The following is a 15,688-nucleotide window of genomic DNA, read 5'->3' as shown; positions in this document are numbered from 1 at the left end:
AGGAATGTCCAACACGCACGCACACGCACGCACACACGCACACACACACGCACACGCGCAGCCTCTTTCTGAGCTGCAGGAGGAAGTGGCCGGCTCTGGAGCGCTTCTTCCTCTGAGGGCAGACAGGAAACTGTAATTAGCTTTCGTCTTCTCCTCTCTGCAAAAAGCAGAAGTGCCCCTTCTCTCCTCCTCCTCCTCCGTCCCTCCATCTCTCCCTCATATGTCGCTCTGGCTGGTAGAAACAGGTGTGAGGGCTGCAAAGCCACGTTTGGCCCCCTCTGGTCCAGTGGGCGCTCGGCCAGAGCTGCTTTTGTTTGCTCATAGATGGAGCGTCTTCCTCTGCCGTCTCTCTTTGTGAAGCCTGTAAGTGTCAAAGTAAATCAGAAACTCAGGAACACAGCAGTGCTTAAAACCGTACATTTAACTGAATCCTTTCTCCAGACTGCTTCTTTTTAAAAGATCTTTCTCAGGTTTGCTGTGCATGCACTTGTGCAGCACTTGTGCAGCACTCGCAGGGTTTGTGAAAGCTTTTCTTCAGTGAAACCAGAAACTCCAGCTGAGCTGAGCTCCCGTGCTATTCTAATCTCAGTCAGCCTTCACACACCACTCAAAATCCTCATGTCCCCAACTGACAGAGGAGTTTGTAACAATCAGCCGAGCCTTTGTTTACTGTGCTGCGGCGCTCGGGTCTGCACGCGCTCGCTGATGCATCGCAGCTTTAAACGCACACGTCTTTAAATGGACTTTGGTGGGACGGGTTACAGGATGGTTACTCTCTAATAGTGTGTGTTTGTATTGCAGCAGTCATGGAGAACTCCACAGAGGAGCGGCAGGAAGGGGGAGGAGCCAACACTGAGCTGACGGAGGAGGAGGAGAAAACGCACAAAACCCTCAAAGGTGCGCGCCAAACCCCGGTGAACATTTAATGGTTTTAGCTAACAGAGTAATAACAGTCAGCGATGCTGCTCTTCAGGAGCGATCAACGGAGTGATGGAAGGAGCAAAGGAGGTGGCGAGCGGAGGAGCGAAACTACAGAACGGAGACAAAGGTGGAGGAACCGTGGGAGGTGGAGGAGAAGACCTCTCCTCCATTAATGCCATGATGTCAGCAGTGATGTCAGCAACAGGGACCATTAACGGCGGAGACGGTGGGAGTGGAGCCCCTTCAGCCTCCTCCTCCGCCGGCCCCTCCCCCAGGTGATTACAGACAGTTTTCAGACTTGATTAAAAACTTTGAAAAGTTAAAAGTTTAGATGATGAGCTGAAGTCGATGTTTAGCTTCAAACCTGAATTCATTTCTGCACGTGTGAGTCAAACGGTGTCCACAGAGCTACATCTCCAGATTAACATCTGTGGGTGGAGGACGAAATGCTGCCAGACACGTCTGCAGGACAAGTCAACGGCATTGAATAAGATTTGGCCAAACGCAGCTGTTAAAGTTTCCTTCAGCATCGCTGCAATCCTGAGAGATTCGTCACAAACAGGAAGTGCTGATAGACAGCTCGGCTGCTTTCAACGGGACAAAATGTAAAGAAATTAACAGGATTTAAATGACAGCTCACAGAACAACAGGAGGTCATTTCAGCTGTAAGTGTAATTACTCGCATACGCTCCGGGCGGGATTAAAATCACTGAAGCACAGCAGGAAACATGACAACAGCCCCACCTCCTCTGGAGGAATAAACCCCATCAGGATGGAAACCAAACAGAACGAAGCCGCTTGCTTATTAAACAGATTCTGCACATAATTCACCAAATTCTTTCCTCTGGGACTCATTTTGTAAAGCAGGAACAAACCAAACACCTTCTTCAAAAGGAAGCTGTTGAGTCTGTTTTGTTTCTCTTGAAACTTTTTATTTATGTGTGAAATGTTTTGTCTTCTTCTCCGTTTGAAGCCCTTCACCGAGCAAGTCCCTCACGGCAGCCATGCGAGCCCCTCCCGGTCGCAACGCACGACGCAACCAGGTACGCGACACCTCGACCGCGCCGCTTTGGCCCGGCCTCCGCCTTTGCTGCCCACAGCAGGACGTGCAGCTTCTCCTCTTCCCTCCTTTTCATGTTTTTCTGCCTCGTCACTGTGGTTTGTTTCTCCTCTCCCATCACGCTCGCTGGCATTCCACGCCGCGTCAGAACTTCCTGTGGTTCAGCAGGAAAAGGAAAGCGCTGCCTCTGAGTGGAGGGTGTGTGTGTGTGTGTGTGCGCGCGCAGTAATTTGTAGAGATTGTTTTCTCAACGTTTCCTCCCAGAATGATGAGCAGACGAGGCCTGACTGTGAGGACATTTAGCCGTCTGCCTCTGGTCTTCACAATTTGATGCACCTTCAAAGAGGTCATCAAGGCCTTTTGTTTTAGAGCCGTCTGTCTGTGAATGAATCCCGATAACATGAGTCCCCCTAAATCATTATATTAGCACGGGTCCCCACGATGATAGAAAGACAGATTTGTGTGTGTGCAGCTCTGCAGCCGCTCGGTTGGTGTTGCAGCTGGATGTGAGGCATCGGCTGACATTAGGTCATCGGGTCAAACTTGGGCCACTTCAGCCCACATCTGGACACAGCTGTCAAGCCACAAACATGCTCCACGGGGTGAAGCCTGGTCCAGCCGGCGCCGTCATGTGACCCACGCGCTGTAATGTTTTGACTGTGGTGATCACTGTGATTTGGTTATTTCAGCCTGGTTTTTGTGGTAGCATGTTTTAAATATAACAGAAGAAGAAGAAACCAGTCAGGTGTGAGTCTAAGTGCTGCGCGGGTCATGTGACAGTTTGTAGCTTCATGATTGGATGACCTTTGATCTTTGTTTTCCTTTCCTTCAGGACACCAAAGACGACAGCTCATCTTATTGTTGTCCACTGTGTGACAAGAACTGTCAAACACAGCACCAGCTGACCATGCACATTAGACAGGTAAACACACCCCGCTGTGACGTGATGCTAAAGAAATAACTGAAGATGTTCAGGAGAAACCTTCTGTGTGTCAAAGCTGCTGCCGCTCGATTTATGAGCAGGGTATAGATTAGAATTTTATTTTGAAAGGGCAGCCTCTGTTATGAACATATTTCAAAGCATTATTTTACTCAATAGCATTATGCTTTTCAAACAGGTAACTTTTGGGGCTTTTATCTTGAAAATTCAACATATTACAAAGCATTCTTTTCCTTAAAGTCAGGCTGATGTGTCCAAGCCCAAATAAGTAAAATCCAAATAATAACTTTTCAGAATAAAGTATGTCTGCTTCCCGTGTATTCCTAGATGTGTATTTTATTTTGAAAGGATAGCATGTTTAAGATCTTTGATGGCCTCGCCAATATCCTGCCAACAGTCTGTTACCAGGTTACTGCAGGATTTTACTTCTACTTAAATCCAACACATGTCTAGTGACATTAGAAAATCAGGCTACTATACAGCCAGGAGGCTCTTATTTTGAAGGTGAGTTCAGCAGACGCAAAACAGCAGCTGCTATATAAATAAATGGTCACACGGTGTCTACATGTGCGTTTTATTATTATTTTATTCTTTAGGACTTTAGTTTTTTACTGGGGTACCACTATTGTGTGATGAGACTCTTATTTTGAAGGGGCGCGTCCACACTGTCAAACATTATACACGTCTGCTCTGTGACCGCTCATAAAAATGAGGTAACTCTGAGCGTGCCTTACGTCCCGCAGCACAACGCCGACGCCGGAGCGACGGATCACTCCTGCAGCATCTGCGGGAAATGCCTGAGCTCGGCCTCGTCGCTCGACAGACACATGCTGGTCCACAGCGGCGAGCGGCCCTACAAATGCAACGTCTGCGGCCAGACCTTCACCACCAACGGCAACATGCACAGGTGATCAGAGCGCACACACACACGTCCTGCTACCTGCCAGCCAATCGGAGACGAGCACCTCATTCGAGTTAACATGCAGAGGCAAACATCTGGATTACATCGACCTCATATATGCCCACACTTTAAGAGTTTAAAAAATCTATGTCAGTGTCACTGCTTAACACACACACACACACACACACCATACAAACTCTGGGGGAGGAAGTTGGAGTTTAACATGATCACCAGCCAACCGTCATGGGAGAACACCACCAAACTCCTAGTGTGTGTGTGTGTGTGTGTGTGGGGGAGAGGGGGTGGGGGTTACACAGGAAGTTGGAAGATGACTTTTAACAACCCAACCCCAATATAAACACACACACACACACACACGCACACACGCAGGCTACAGTTAGGTTGTTTGGTCTGATGGTGAAGGCTGGACATCACTGATAAATAAATGACTGGGCGTAGGTCTGTGTGTGTGTGTGTGTGTGTGTGTGTTCGTTAGCCAGAGTCTGCATCAGAACAAACACCAAACCAGACGTTACAAGAGGAAGTGTAAAAGTGCAGATGCTAATATTTATAAGGTCGATGTGCATTTTATTTTGAAATGGAGTATTTCAGATACTTTTTTATTTTTTAATAATAATCGTCATTCGCACATTTTCCAAAGCATCCTTCCTGTTCTTCAGGCTTATATTTGTTGATTTATTTTTAGCTAGCCTCTAGCTGAGGCTATTTTTACCTGATTGGGCTTTTATTTTGAAACTTTACAAGAAAGAGAGAAGTCAGGGATGGCACGCTGCATTGAACATGTATTAGCTGATTTGTAATAATAATTTGTAATAACAATAACTAGACATGTTTTACATGGGAACACTGTTACTGCGTTTTATTTTGAAAAGCTGCGCCTTTAAAGCAGCCTAGTAAGTTTTTGTAAGTTTTTACAGACTTTACTTTGAAAAGAATCAACTTTTGTTCCATGTGAGCCGCGTTGTTTGGACTTTGAAGAGTAATTGGAGCTCTGCGCTGAGCCGTTAGCCGAGGCTCTGCGGTGCGTGCTGGAGGATTGTTGTTCAGCCTGTTGCTTTGAGCCTGACAGATGTCGGCCTGTCTCTGCGTCCTCGCTCTCAGCGATGGTATGAGGAGCTGTGGGCAGGAAGGAATGACTGTAGGCCGACAGAAGCTCTCAGATCTGCTGGGTGTCGCAGCCGTTTTTCCCTGTGTCATCATGTCTGCTTCAGTTTTGCTGGCTCTGCCTGTGCTCGCGTTGTTTTTGAGCTGCTCTGAGTTTTAAAGCAGCAGAAATGTCTTTAAGCGCCTGAGCTGAGGCGGAGGAGCGCGTGTCTGCAGACAGGCAGCAGTTGGATGAAAGAGCTTTGTTGTAGCATAAAGCTGCAGTCATGTGTGAGTGTTTACGGGCGCAGACTTTGTTCTTGTTTGAGTGTTTTTGTTTTGAACTAATGCGATGAGAGGAATCAGCTGTCGCTCCAGTTTCTCCATCACCGCTCACACTCGATGTTTCCTGAAGTCTAACAGAAGACAAAAACACGTGCTCCCTCCAGGCACGCGGGGTTTTCTATGACTCACAAAATCCACCTTTACGGAAACTCGACGGGCCGGTTTGTCGAGTCTCCGAGCCCGGGAAAGCGAGCACAAAGAGCAGCGCGGAGAGACGGATGAGGCGCTGATTTACAATGCAAACTGAGCGGAGGAGGAGGAGGAGGAGGAGCGGAGCATCCTCTCAGAGATTTTCCTGCTTCACACGAGCAGAGAGGAGGAAACAGAGTCCATTTTGTCTCTGAAGCTGCTTCACTCCAGTTTGTAGGGAGACGACCTGAGGAGGAGGAGTTTGCTCTCTTCCTATTTACTTTCCTGTTTCCTCCTTCCTCGTTTTCAGGTTTCCTCTGTTTCTGTTTTCTTTCTTGTTTTTGCTCTTTTTTTTCCTTGTTTCATTTCCTTATCTCCTTTTCTGTTTCCTAGCTTTTCTCCTTGATTCCTTGTTATCACCTCTTCTTCCCTTCCTTGTTTGCTCCCGTTGCTCCTCCCCCGGTGCTTCTTTCATTACTTGTTTCCTCTCCTTCTCTCCTTGTTCTGTTTCTGGTGTGTGTGTTGATATGTGGACTTCAGCAGCTGTTTGCAACACACACACACACACACACACACACACACACACACACACACACACACACACACACACACACACACACACTGGGTGATAAGGATTGTGTGTCAGCTGACTGGGCAGGTTTCCTGCGCTCTGATTGGCCGGCTGCAGGGCCACAGTGCGGTTTGAGCAGACTTTGCTCTCTGGTTGGCCGCCTCCTCTCTCCTCTCCTCTGATAGGTTAATGAGCAGCTTCCTGTCAGCTGCTCTCAGATCTGCTGACTGAGTGTGAGGACCTCTTATGGGCGTCCAGCTCGCTGCCTGACACCTATTTATAGATGCGGGCTCCTCAGCCCCACACCTGCCTGTGTGTCCTAAACACTCATTACCTCACAGCACCTCCTCGTCTCCTCCTGATGTCACCTCCTTTCGTCTCCTTTCCTTCCTAAAGATTTTTTCTGCTGTTTCTTCCTTTTTTTTCTGCTTTATTTCCTTTTCCTTATTTCCTCTCATCTGTCCTTACTTCCTTTCCTGCTCACATTTCCTTTCCTCTCCTCCTTACCTCTTCACTGCTGTATCTTGTGACCTTGATGACCTTTACAAACGCACGCACACTTTCACGCACTGTCTCGCTGGCTGCTGTAGCTCCGCCCCCTCCTGTATCCCCACACACTCCCAGACCACTGACTGGTATCAGCTCTCGTCAGGCTTTCCCAGAATTCCCGGCGTTCCTCGTTAAATTAACGATGACTCCGCAGGTCTTTTGATGGCATGCAGGTAAACGCCACCTACCTTCGTTTCTTGTTTCAGACACATGAAGATTCACGAGAAGGACCCAGCCAGCGGCCTGCTCCCCATCAGCCCCCCCTCTCCCACCAAACGCCGCCGTCCATCCGTGAAGAGGAGGCAGGGCCTCGAGGAGGAGAACGGAGAGGAGCCGCCCCACAAGAAGGTAAAAACACCAACGGGAGTGTCGGCCATCAGGAAGGGGTGGGGTTTGTTCGGTTAAGGGAGATAACAAGTTGTTGTGTGTCGAGGTGGCGGAGGACGCGACGGCAGACGAGGCAGTGGCGGGCCGCGGCTCGGAGGAGGAGCTTCTGCCCTGTCCCATTTGCTTCAAAACCTGCAGCTCCAGACTGGATCTGGATGCGCACATGGACACCCACCCTGACACCGCCCTCAGGTACCGCCTTAACCCCTCCATCTTTCTTCTTCACCTTTCCTCTGCTCGTTTCCTCTCCTTCCCCTCTCTTCCTACTTCCTTTTCTTGTCTCCTCTTTTAAAATGGTTTTGCCCTTCTGGCTTCTCTCCTTGATTCCTCCCCTTTTGTCCTATCCTCATTTCCTTTCATCGAGTACATTTACTTGGTTACTTTTTAACTTTACTCTCAGACACTCTGTACTTATCCGACCTTTCAAATTAAGAGTTTGTTCATGAATCTGGACGATGGTCGGCTGGGAGAGGGGACGAGGGAGGCAGAGAAACACTGGGGAAAAGAGAGAGAGAAGTGAAAAAGGAGGATGTACCAGGAACATCTGTCACTATGGCAACACAACAGCGACAAAGTTTAACATGGAGGAAAAGAAGAAAGAGAAAATTAGGAATCAATGTAAAGAAATAAAGCAAGGTGAAGGACACGAGGAGACAAGAAAGAGATGAAAAAAGGATGAAAAGCAAAGTAAAGAAGAAGAAACATCCAAGAGTGGCACTAAAAGACAGGGAAGGACGCAGTGAAGGAAGGAAGGAAAGCTGATGAGGAACTATGGGAAAAGGCAGAACTGAAGTAGGAAATGGGGAAAACTATAAAATACTAATAAAGTTCAAAAGAGGAAGAAAGAACAGGACGTAAGGATGGACAGACAGATAGGTAGGAAAGGAGACAAGGAAAAGAGAAGGAAGGATACAAAGAAATATAAAAGCAGGACATGAAGAGAAGAAAAAGAAGAATAAAGGAAGGAAAGGAAAGAAAGGAGCAGAGAAGGAAAGGAGGATGGATATGAGACAGAAAGAAAGGTTAAAGGAAGGATGGAGAGCTGTAAGGAAACAAGAAAGGAAGCACAGAATGTTTGTGATGAGGGAGAGGAGGAGGCGAGCGGGCAGCGCTGAGCTTGTTATGGAGGAAGGAGAATATTTAGCTGTAAATCCTCCCTAATCAGCCGGTAAGAGGATCGAGTACCCTGCAGGGATGGAGGAGGATGGAGCGTAATTCACCTCACCCAGGATGATGGGTGGATGTTCGGTCACATTAAAACCAGACGAAGACAAAAAGGTGGTGTTTAGGTGTTGAAGTGCGTGAGGGAATGTGAAACCTCCGAGACGACGAGCAGCCGTCACATCACCGCCTCGGCTGCAGGTCGGTGATTACAGACTGTGTCTGTGACAAAGGCGTGGCCTCCTGCATCATGTTCAGGAGTAACAACACGGTTTGTCTGTATTAGTTTAACATCAGTTTGTAGCTGCAGTAGTGCCGCCGCCCACTTGGGGGTCTGCACCCCTCGATTTGGGAGTCACTGCTGTCAGGTCGAACGCTCAGGCCGCTCTCAGCCTCGTCTCAGGCATGCTCACACAGCACGCGAGCAGTGGCAGCTGCCCCTCAGCAGGCTTCCTCAAGCTGACCAATCAGATGAAAGTGAGCTTGTAGAGGCACAAGCGCAGACACAGGAGGCACCGTGTTGCTCCAGCTTCCTGTTTCAGGCCATGGTTTTGGTCTCTTTGTTCGATCGATCGATGAAGAAACGACTAACCATCTAAAGTTTCTAAAAAAGGAGGTTTGTCACAACACGAAGCGAGACGCAGTCTGTAGTTCGTAAACATGATTCGTGCTTGTTGAACGCCGTCACCTCAGCACTGCAATGTTTTCATGTAATAAAAACATAAAGACCTCTAAAGACTTTTTACGTGATTACTTTGAAGGGTCAGGAAACACTGGAGTTGTTTTGCTTAAAACTAAAACGATGACAGTCAGCAGCACAGTGATCGATGTTTCACCAGTGGGCTGATTGTTACACAGACGCTCGGATGGATGAGGGCGGAGGTGCAGGTCTGACTGATGGAGTTCAACAAGTGCTGCTCCACATATGGTGCAGACCCCCACCATCCTCTGACAGCGTAACTGAGGGGATTACACACACACACACACACACACACACACACACACACACACACACACACACACGATGTGATAAGAGTGTGTGACTGCGGCAGACACTGGGCAGCTGTTCTCTCAGCGCTTAACGAGAGCCGGACCAACACCGGGTTATCACACACAGACACACACACACACACACACACACACACACACTTGTCTTCCTGCACGTGTGTGTCTTTAACCTGCTGAATAACCAGCGGTGTGATTTCCACGTATCAAGCTGTGTCTGTAGTCCTCCGTGAAAAGGTGACGGACGAGCACGAATCAGCTCAAAGATCACATCCTCTCTGCTGGCTTCAAAGTTTCACACAAACTTTAGCACGAGCTTCGTGAGTGAGCGCCTTCAAACTGGAAAAACAAGAGTCAGGAAGGCACGAAATGATGTCATCACCTCCTCTTTGTCAGCCTGCTGGTCCCCACAAACAAAAAGGAGAGATGTCGCCTCCTGGTGGCGGGAGTTCAGAGGTTTTTCAAAATGCAAAAATGAAGGACAATGAAAACATTTTTTCCTTCTTCTGGGCAAACATCGAGGACTTCTCCTCTCCATCTTCTTAAAACAAACAAACTCACTATTTAAACCCTCCGAGCGGATGACTAACAGGATATTTCCAGTCGTTAGTCAATCTGATGATTGTTTGAAGTTCACAGAGAAAAACCAGATTCCTGCTAACATGTGTGGGAGGAGCTTTCTTGTTTTTCAGTGACCAAATATTTTGGATTATTTGACGTTTTTTCTGATTCAAGTCTGTCTTGAATTATTGCCTCACATTCAGGCAGCATTTTCTTCTGTGTTTGTGTTTGCAGGTGTGATCTCTGCTGCCTTTCTTTCCGAACCCACCGTGGTTTGCTGCGTCACAATGCGGGGGTTCATAAGCTCCTCCCCCAGGACCCCAGCGGCCGCCCTTTCATCCAGAGCAACCCCTCTATCCCCACCGGCTTCAATGACTTGGCCTTCATTGACTTCTCCTGCAAGAAGTTTCCTCACATTGCACAGGTGTTCATCCGTCAATGTGTTCCCGTGGATCGCTTCCTGGATCGAAATGTCGGGATTCAGAGTTTTAACGCCGTTTTTCTTCCCGTCCAGGTCTGGTGTGAGACGAATCTCAGACGATGCATCAGTAAGTTCCACCGGTTCGTCTGTGAGTCCTGCGACAAGGCGTTCCCCCTTCGCTCAGCCCTGGACCTCCATAAAACCAACTCTCACCCCGACAAACGCGCCACCACCAGCGCGGAGGATACCGCAGAGAAGGCGAAGGAGGAAGGAGAAGGTTCTGCAGAGAACGAGGTTGAGAACGACCAGCAGGACGCAGACCAAGAAGCCCTGCCTGCAGAGCAGTCCAACTTCCTGGAAGGGCTGGGTCTTCAGCACGTTTCTAAGGTATGTTTGGAAGTAAAAACATGGCACACACGTGGACCTTTCAAATTAAAAGCACAAACTGAAATAAGCATACTTCAGTGCCAAAGAACAAAATGCAGACAGATCAGGATTGGTGACAGGATGTGATGGGATTTAGAACAGGAGTCCAAATGCTGGCGGTGGCTTGAATAGAGCTCTGGATGAGGTGGGTCCCACAAAAGAGTCTTAAAGGGAGAAAAACAGAGAGCAGAACCACGCCAAGCAGAGGCTGATGGGAGAAGAGGATTGGACGAGAGTGATGATGTCAGCGTTGAGATTAATAGCGTGGGAAAGCAGGGCCATGACTTCCTGGCTGAACTTGTGCGTCAACTTTACGAATGTTAACCCAACTAGTACAAATGTTTTTACAAAGAAGTTTTTGTTTTTTTGTTCTGCGGTCTTTAAAAGACTGATTTTTAAAAAAGTGTGCGTGTGATCTTTTAACCCAGCACATGTTTCCTCTCTGTGTCCCTCAGGTGAACGCTGGTCCCACGGATGATGAGATCCATCAGGCCCACCTGGACAGCATCAAGGTGATACACGTGGAGCCTCCGTCCTCCAGCCTCCCCCAGGAGCCGGCTTCAGGCTACCTGTCTGGAGGTCTGGGATTGACTCTGGGGCTCAGCGTGAGCGGTCTGACGGCCCTCAGCATCCCCCTGCTGGAGGCCCCGGGTTCGGCCTTGCAGGGCCTCTCCCAGAGAGACGCCTTCAGCCTGCTGTCCCTGCAGCCCTTCCCCACCGGCTTCCTCCTGCAACCCGACGGGACCGCAACCGCAGCCAGCGCCGCTTCGTCAGGCGTCAAGCCCGGAGAGGCAGGCGGTACTGGGATTATGGAGCTGGCAGATATCCAGCAGATCCTGAAAGTGGCGACTACCACACCAAATCAGATAGGACTCCCACCTCTGGCCAAAGCTCCAGGATTCAGCGGTGCTAACGGTGGGTGCTGGCTGGAGCCGGTTTATTACTCAAGCCTCTGAAAGTAGATTTATCCCGACGCTCACCGACTGTTTCTCCTCCTGCAGGTCAAGTTCAGGGTCAGAAGGCGATGCCGCCACTGAAACCCAAACCTCCCATCAGCCCTCGCTCCAGCCTCACAACGACGACTCCTCCGCCGCTGCAGAGCTCCCAGCAGGCCTCACTGGGCTGCATCAGCCCCAGCCTGCCACCTCCCACGCCTTCGCTCTTCAAAACGCCCTCCTCGTCCTCAGCCGGGAACGGCGGGCAGATGGACGCGGAGTGCATGAATGAGGCCCACACCCCCCTGTCTGACTCGCCGCCTGCTGCTACTACAGCTGTACACGAGGAGGTGGGACTTAGCGGAAGAAAGCCAGGAACCAAAGGCGGCAACAACTCGGGCTCGTTCCCGTGCCGTTTCTGCGACCAGGTGTTCGCTTTCTCCGGCGTGCTGCAGGCACACATGCGCTTCCACCTCGGCATCCTGCCCCACCAGTGCAACATCTGCGACTATGTAGCTCCTGATAAAGCCACGCTCATCCGTCACCTGCGCACGCACAGCGGAGAGCGCCCCTACGTCTGCCGCGTCTGCCATTATCCGTTCACTGTCAAGGCCAACTGCGAGCGCCACCTCAGGAAGAAGCACGCCAAGACCTCGAGGAAGGACATCGAGAAAAACATCAAGTACGTCACCTCGACAACCACGGCGAACATTGCAGCCGCCATCACCACTACAGGCACCACCTCCACCCAGGACGCAGAGACGGGCTGCACCGGAGCCGAGACCTTGTGCCGGTTCTGCGGCGAGGACCTGAAAACGTACCGGGCGCTGCAGATCCACCTGCGCACGCACAACGGCTGCCAGAGGAAACCGTTCGAGTGCCGACGTTGCGGCGCTGCCTTCCTAGCCAAACGCAACTGCATCCACCACCTGCTGAAGCAGCACCCTGAGGTGCAAGAGCGCGAGATCGAGGAGCACATCGCCACCCTGCTGCCCGCCACCGCCCTCGCCACTGCCCGCACCACACCGTTGGCGCTGAACGGCATCAGCCAGCCTCCGATCCCGGTCGTGAAGGTGGAGGAACTGGCGAACGTCACGTATCCTGCAGAACTGGACCAGCCGCTCGACTTCTCCGCCAAGGGCCGCGGCGCTGGCGCTGGCAGCCAGACGGGGTCACCTGGGGTCAAACTGGAGAGCGTCGCCCCCCCCTTCGACTGCGCCGACCTGGACCAGCCTATCGACCTGTCCATCCCCAGCAAGAGACAGCGAAGGGAGGCGGCGAGTGGCGGCGAGCTGAGGGAGATAAAGACGGAGCAGAGCGGCAGCAGCATCGTCGAGCAGCAGCAGCAGCAGGCTTTGTCCAAGGACGAGAAGATGGCGAGCGGCCCCTCCCCGCTTCACCCCCACCCCCAGCTCGGCTGCTACCAGCTGCCCCCGGGCTCCACTTCCTCCCCCACCTCTCTCCCCAACGCGGCGCGAGCCCAGCGCCTCAAACCACTGCTCCCCAAACCCGCCACCTCTTCACCCTCCGGCACCCTCAAAGAGCTGCCGCCGCTGGCCTCCATCGCTCAGATCATCAGCTCTGTGTCCGCCGCCCCAGACCTGCTGAAGCGCGACGCTGCCGGCGTCGCTTCCTCTCAGGCCGATTCCGCCACAGACGCCCCCGCAGCCTCGGCCGGCCTGGAGGGACAGAGCGACGACGCCTCCGACGGACCCTCCAGGTTTGTGGGCGCCATTTCAAATAACTTTATTCACATTGCTGCTATGTTCAGCGCTCCCGCTGACTCCACCTTCTCTCCAACAGGAGGAGGCCCAGGAAGAAGGCAGCCGGCCTCGGCCTGAAGGAGAAGGCCGTCGGCGGCATCGACCTGGAGTCGAGCGGCGAGTTTGCCAGCGTGGAAAAGATGCTCGCCAACACAGACGCCAACAAGTTCAGCAACTACCTGCAGACAGGCGCTGCTGACCTGGCAGGAAAGAGAGGTGGGGGCAGGAAACTGTGTCCAGGAAACTCCTGCAACCAAAACTTACAGTCAAAAAAATAAAAACTACAAATGAACCCAAATAAAAATATTTAAATGTTCATTTGTTTTAGTCATCGATAATAAACGTATCTGTTAGCAGGTTGAATTTTTCCCTTGATTTAATTCAAACTCTTTCTGTGAGCAGATGGTGACAAAGCAACAGGAGGGGAGGAGAAGGAGGGCGGAGCTAAGGAGGAGGCGAAGCCGGCGGCAGTGAATCAGCCCAAAGGAAAGAAGAACGCTTACTCCAACTCTGTCCAGAAGCTGACCTGCCCCTTCTGCCCCCGAGTGTTCCCGTGGGCGAGCTCGCTGCAGAGACACATGCTGACACACACTGGTAATGACCACGACACACACACACGAAACTGGTGTTGAGCACCGCCCCAGTGCCTGACTCCATGGAAACCTGGTTCTCGTTTGGTCTTCACCCAGGTCAGAAGCCATTCCCGTGTCCGCGCTGCGACGCCTTCTTCTCCACCAAATCCAACTGTGAGCGCCACCTGCTGAGGAAGCACGGCGTGACCCACAGGACGCTGCGACGCAACGGCGCCCTCGTGAAGAAAGGCGGCGACGAAGGCTCGCATGAGAGCGCCGGTCAGAGAACAACCAGTTTTTATCACCGTTACATCCACAGACGCGTCTCCCGCGGCAACCAACACAAGATGAGTTCAGAGCACTGATTGTTGACTGTCTCCCACAGAGAGCCAATCAGAGACGGAGCAGATGGCACCAGAAGCACAAAACCTCAGCAATACCGCTTCATCTACAGACTCAGGCCCCGCCCCCACCTCTGATAGCACCACCCACTGTGAAGGCAACCATGAAAGCCCCACCCACAAACCAAGCCAAGGTAACATTTTAATAACGAGTCGTGAAGGAAAGATTTGGTGTCACGTGGCAGGAAGTGGAGCTGAAGTAATCCAGGGCTTCACCTTAGTGCCAGAGTCAAACTGCAGAACTGCCCTGTTCCTGGAGTCTGCTGATGTCTGAAGATGTTAGGCACCCTTTAAATCATCGCCTGAAGCTGTTTTTGTGCTGCAGGTTTCAGCCCGACTCCCGGACCTGCCGAGCAGCAGGAGACGGAAACCACACAGCAGCCGGACCAGCAGGGGGCGCAGGAGACCCGAGCAGCACAGGGCAAACAGCCTCCAAACAGCAGCAAGGTAACATAGCTGTGGGAACAGGTCTTTAAAAAGCCCAGCACTGAGATACAAACAGTATTTCTCTGTAAAGCAAAATTATGGAGTAAAATATACGTAAACTGCAGATTACACACACATTCGGCTCACAGGATGTAAGATCGACGCTATATTTAATTTTGTTTTTGTGGTCATTCAAACCTTCAACCGTCCACCAGAGGGTGCTGCAGCACCTTCAGCAGCCTGTTCTTTTCAAAAAAGGTCAATAAAAAAAAAAAAAGACGCCTCACATGTCATGTGATGATGTCATAAATGTTAAAACCCTCCTCCAGGTGGAGAGCACCGACGATGACGACTGCCACAGCAACAAGAGTCTGGACCTGAACTTTGGCAAGAAGCTCATCGACTTCAAACTCAACACATCATCTTCAGGCTCCGCCCAGGAGGAGCAGTCCTCTCAGCCCTCCTGCTCCTCCTCCTCTTCATCTTCATCTTCATCTTCATGTGGACCCGCTACCTCCACTCCCCAAGTAGCGCCCGAGAGCCCAGAAGAGGAGAAGGACACGCCCGCTTCCTCCTCGTCTTCCTCGTCCTACAGCCTCGCTGCAAAACAGCTGCCGGACTACAAACATGTCTGCCGAGTTTGCAAGAAGAGTTTCCGCTACGCCACCACGCTCGCTCGCCACGAGAGGGCACACCTCTCAGAGGATACGCCGACTCCACCTCTACCAACAGCGGAGGAAGCCACTCCGGCAAAGGAGGAGGAGGAAGAGGCGGCGCCGGAGAGCAAACCCGGCGATGAGGAGAAGGAGACAGAGATGGAGACAGAGGAAGGAACAAAGGGAGGCGACAGTGAAGGAGGCGACAGTGGCGAGTCGGAGGAAGAGGAGAAGGAGAAGGAGGAGAGGAGCGACGAAGAGGCATCAGAACCAAAGAGCCTGGAGGGCGGCGAGTCATCCGGAGGACGCGTGGACAAGAGGAAGAAGATCTGCAACGTGTGCTCCAAGAGGTTCTGGTCTCTGCAGGACCTAACCCGGCACATGAGGTCACACACAGGTACGACACACCTGAGGTCACACACCTGAGGTCACACACAGGTACGACACACCTGAG

At 51.3% G+C, this 15,688-nt stretch overlaps 1 protein-coding gene across 5 annotated transcripts in view; it reads left to right on the top strand.

The window, feature by feature from the left end:
* Window positions 1-15,688, top strand: part of rreb1a (ras responsive element binding protein 1a) — a 55,128-nt gene that overhangs the window by 31,961 nt on the left and 7,479 nt on the right. For 4 of the 5 annotated variants that reach the window (XM_085287807.1, XM_085287804.1, XM_085287805.1 and 1 more), the window contains 17 exons: window positions 802-897; window positions 974-1,196; window positions 1,895-1,964; window positions 2,814-2,903; window positions 3,665-3,828; window positions 6,727-6,868; window positions 6,954-7,099; window positions 9,869-10,058; window positions 10,149-10,442; window positions 10,937-11,396; window positions 11,483-13,136; window positions 13,220-13,395; window positions 13,582-13,773; window positions 13,869-14,030; window positions 14,137-14,286; window positions 14,478-14,599; window positions 14,908-15,631. In XM_085287807.1, coding sequence (XP_085143933.1) covers window positions 807-897; window positions 974-1,196; window positions 1,895-1,964; window positions 2,814-2,903; window positions 3,665-3,828; window positions 6,727-6,868; window positions 6,954-7,099; window positions 9,869-10,058; window positions 10,149-10,442; window positions 10,937-11,396; window positions 11,483-13,136; window positions 13,220-13,395; window positions 13,582-13,773; window positions 13,869-14,030; window positions 14,137-14,286; window positions 14,478-14,599; window positions 14,908-15,631 — 5,050 coding nt within the window. In that variant the 5' untranslated portion in view covers window positions 802-806. The remainder of the gene's footprint in view (window positions 1-801; window positions 898-973; window positions 1,197-1,894; window positions 1,965-2,813; window positions 2,904-3,664; window positions 3,829-6,726; window positions 6,869-6,953; window positions 7,100-9,868; window positions 10,059-10,148; window positions 10,443-10,936; window positions 11,397-11,482; window positions 13,137-13,219; window positions 13,396-13,581; window positions 13,774-13,868; window positions 14,031-14,136; window positions 14,287-14,477; window positions 14,600-14,907; window positions 15,632-15,688) is intronic. The other variant, XM_085287808.1, reaches the window with a different exon arrangement.

Source organism: Mchenga conophoros, linkage group LG9 (assembly GCF_057382185.1).
Source record: "Mchenga conophoros isolate Kocher_MC1m ecotype Shallow Benthic linkage group LG9, M_conophoros_male_GT1.1, whole genome shotgun sequence".
Taxonomy (NCBI): Eukaryota; Metazoa; Chordata; class Actinopteri; order Cichliformes; family Cichlidae; genus Mchenga; species Mchenga conophoros.
Note: the sequence above shows the minus strand (reverse complement) of the source record. Positions and strands in the feature narration are given on the sequence as shown.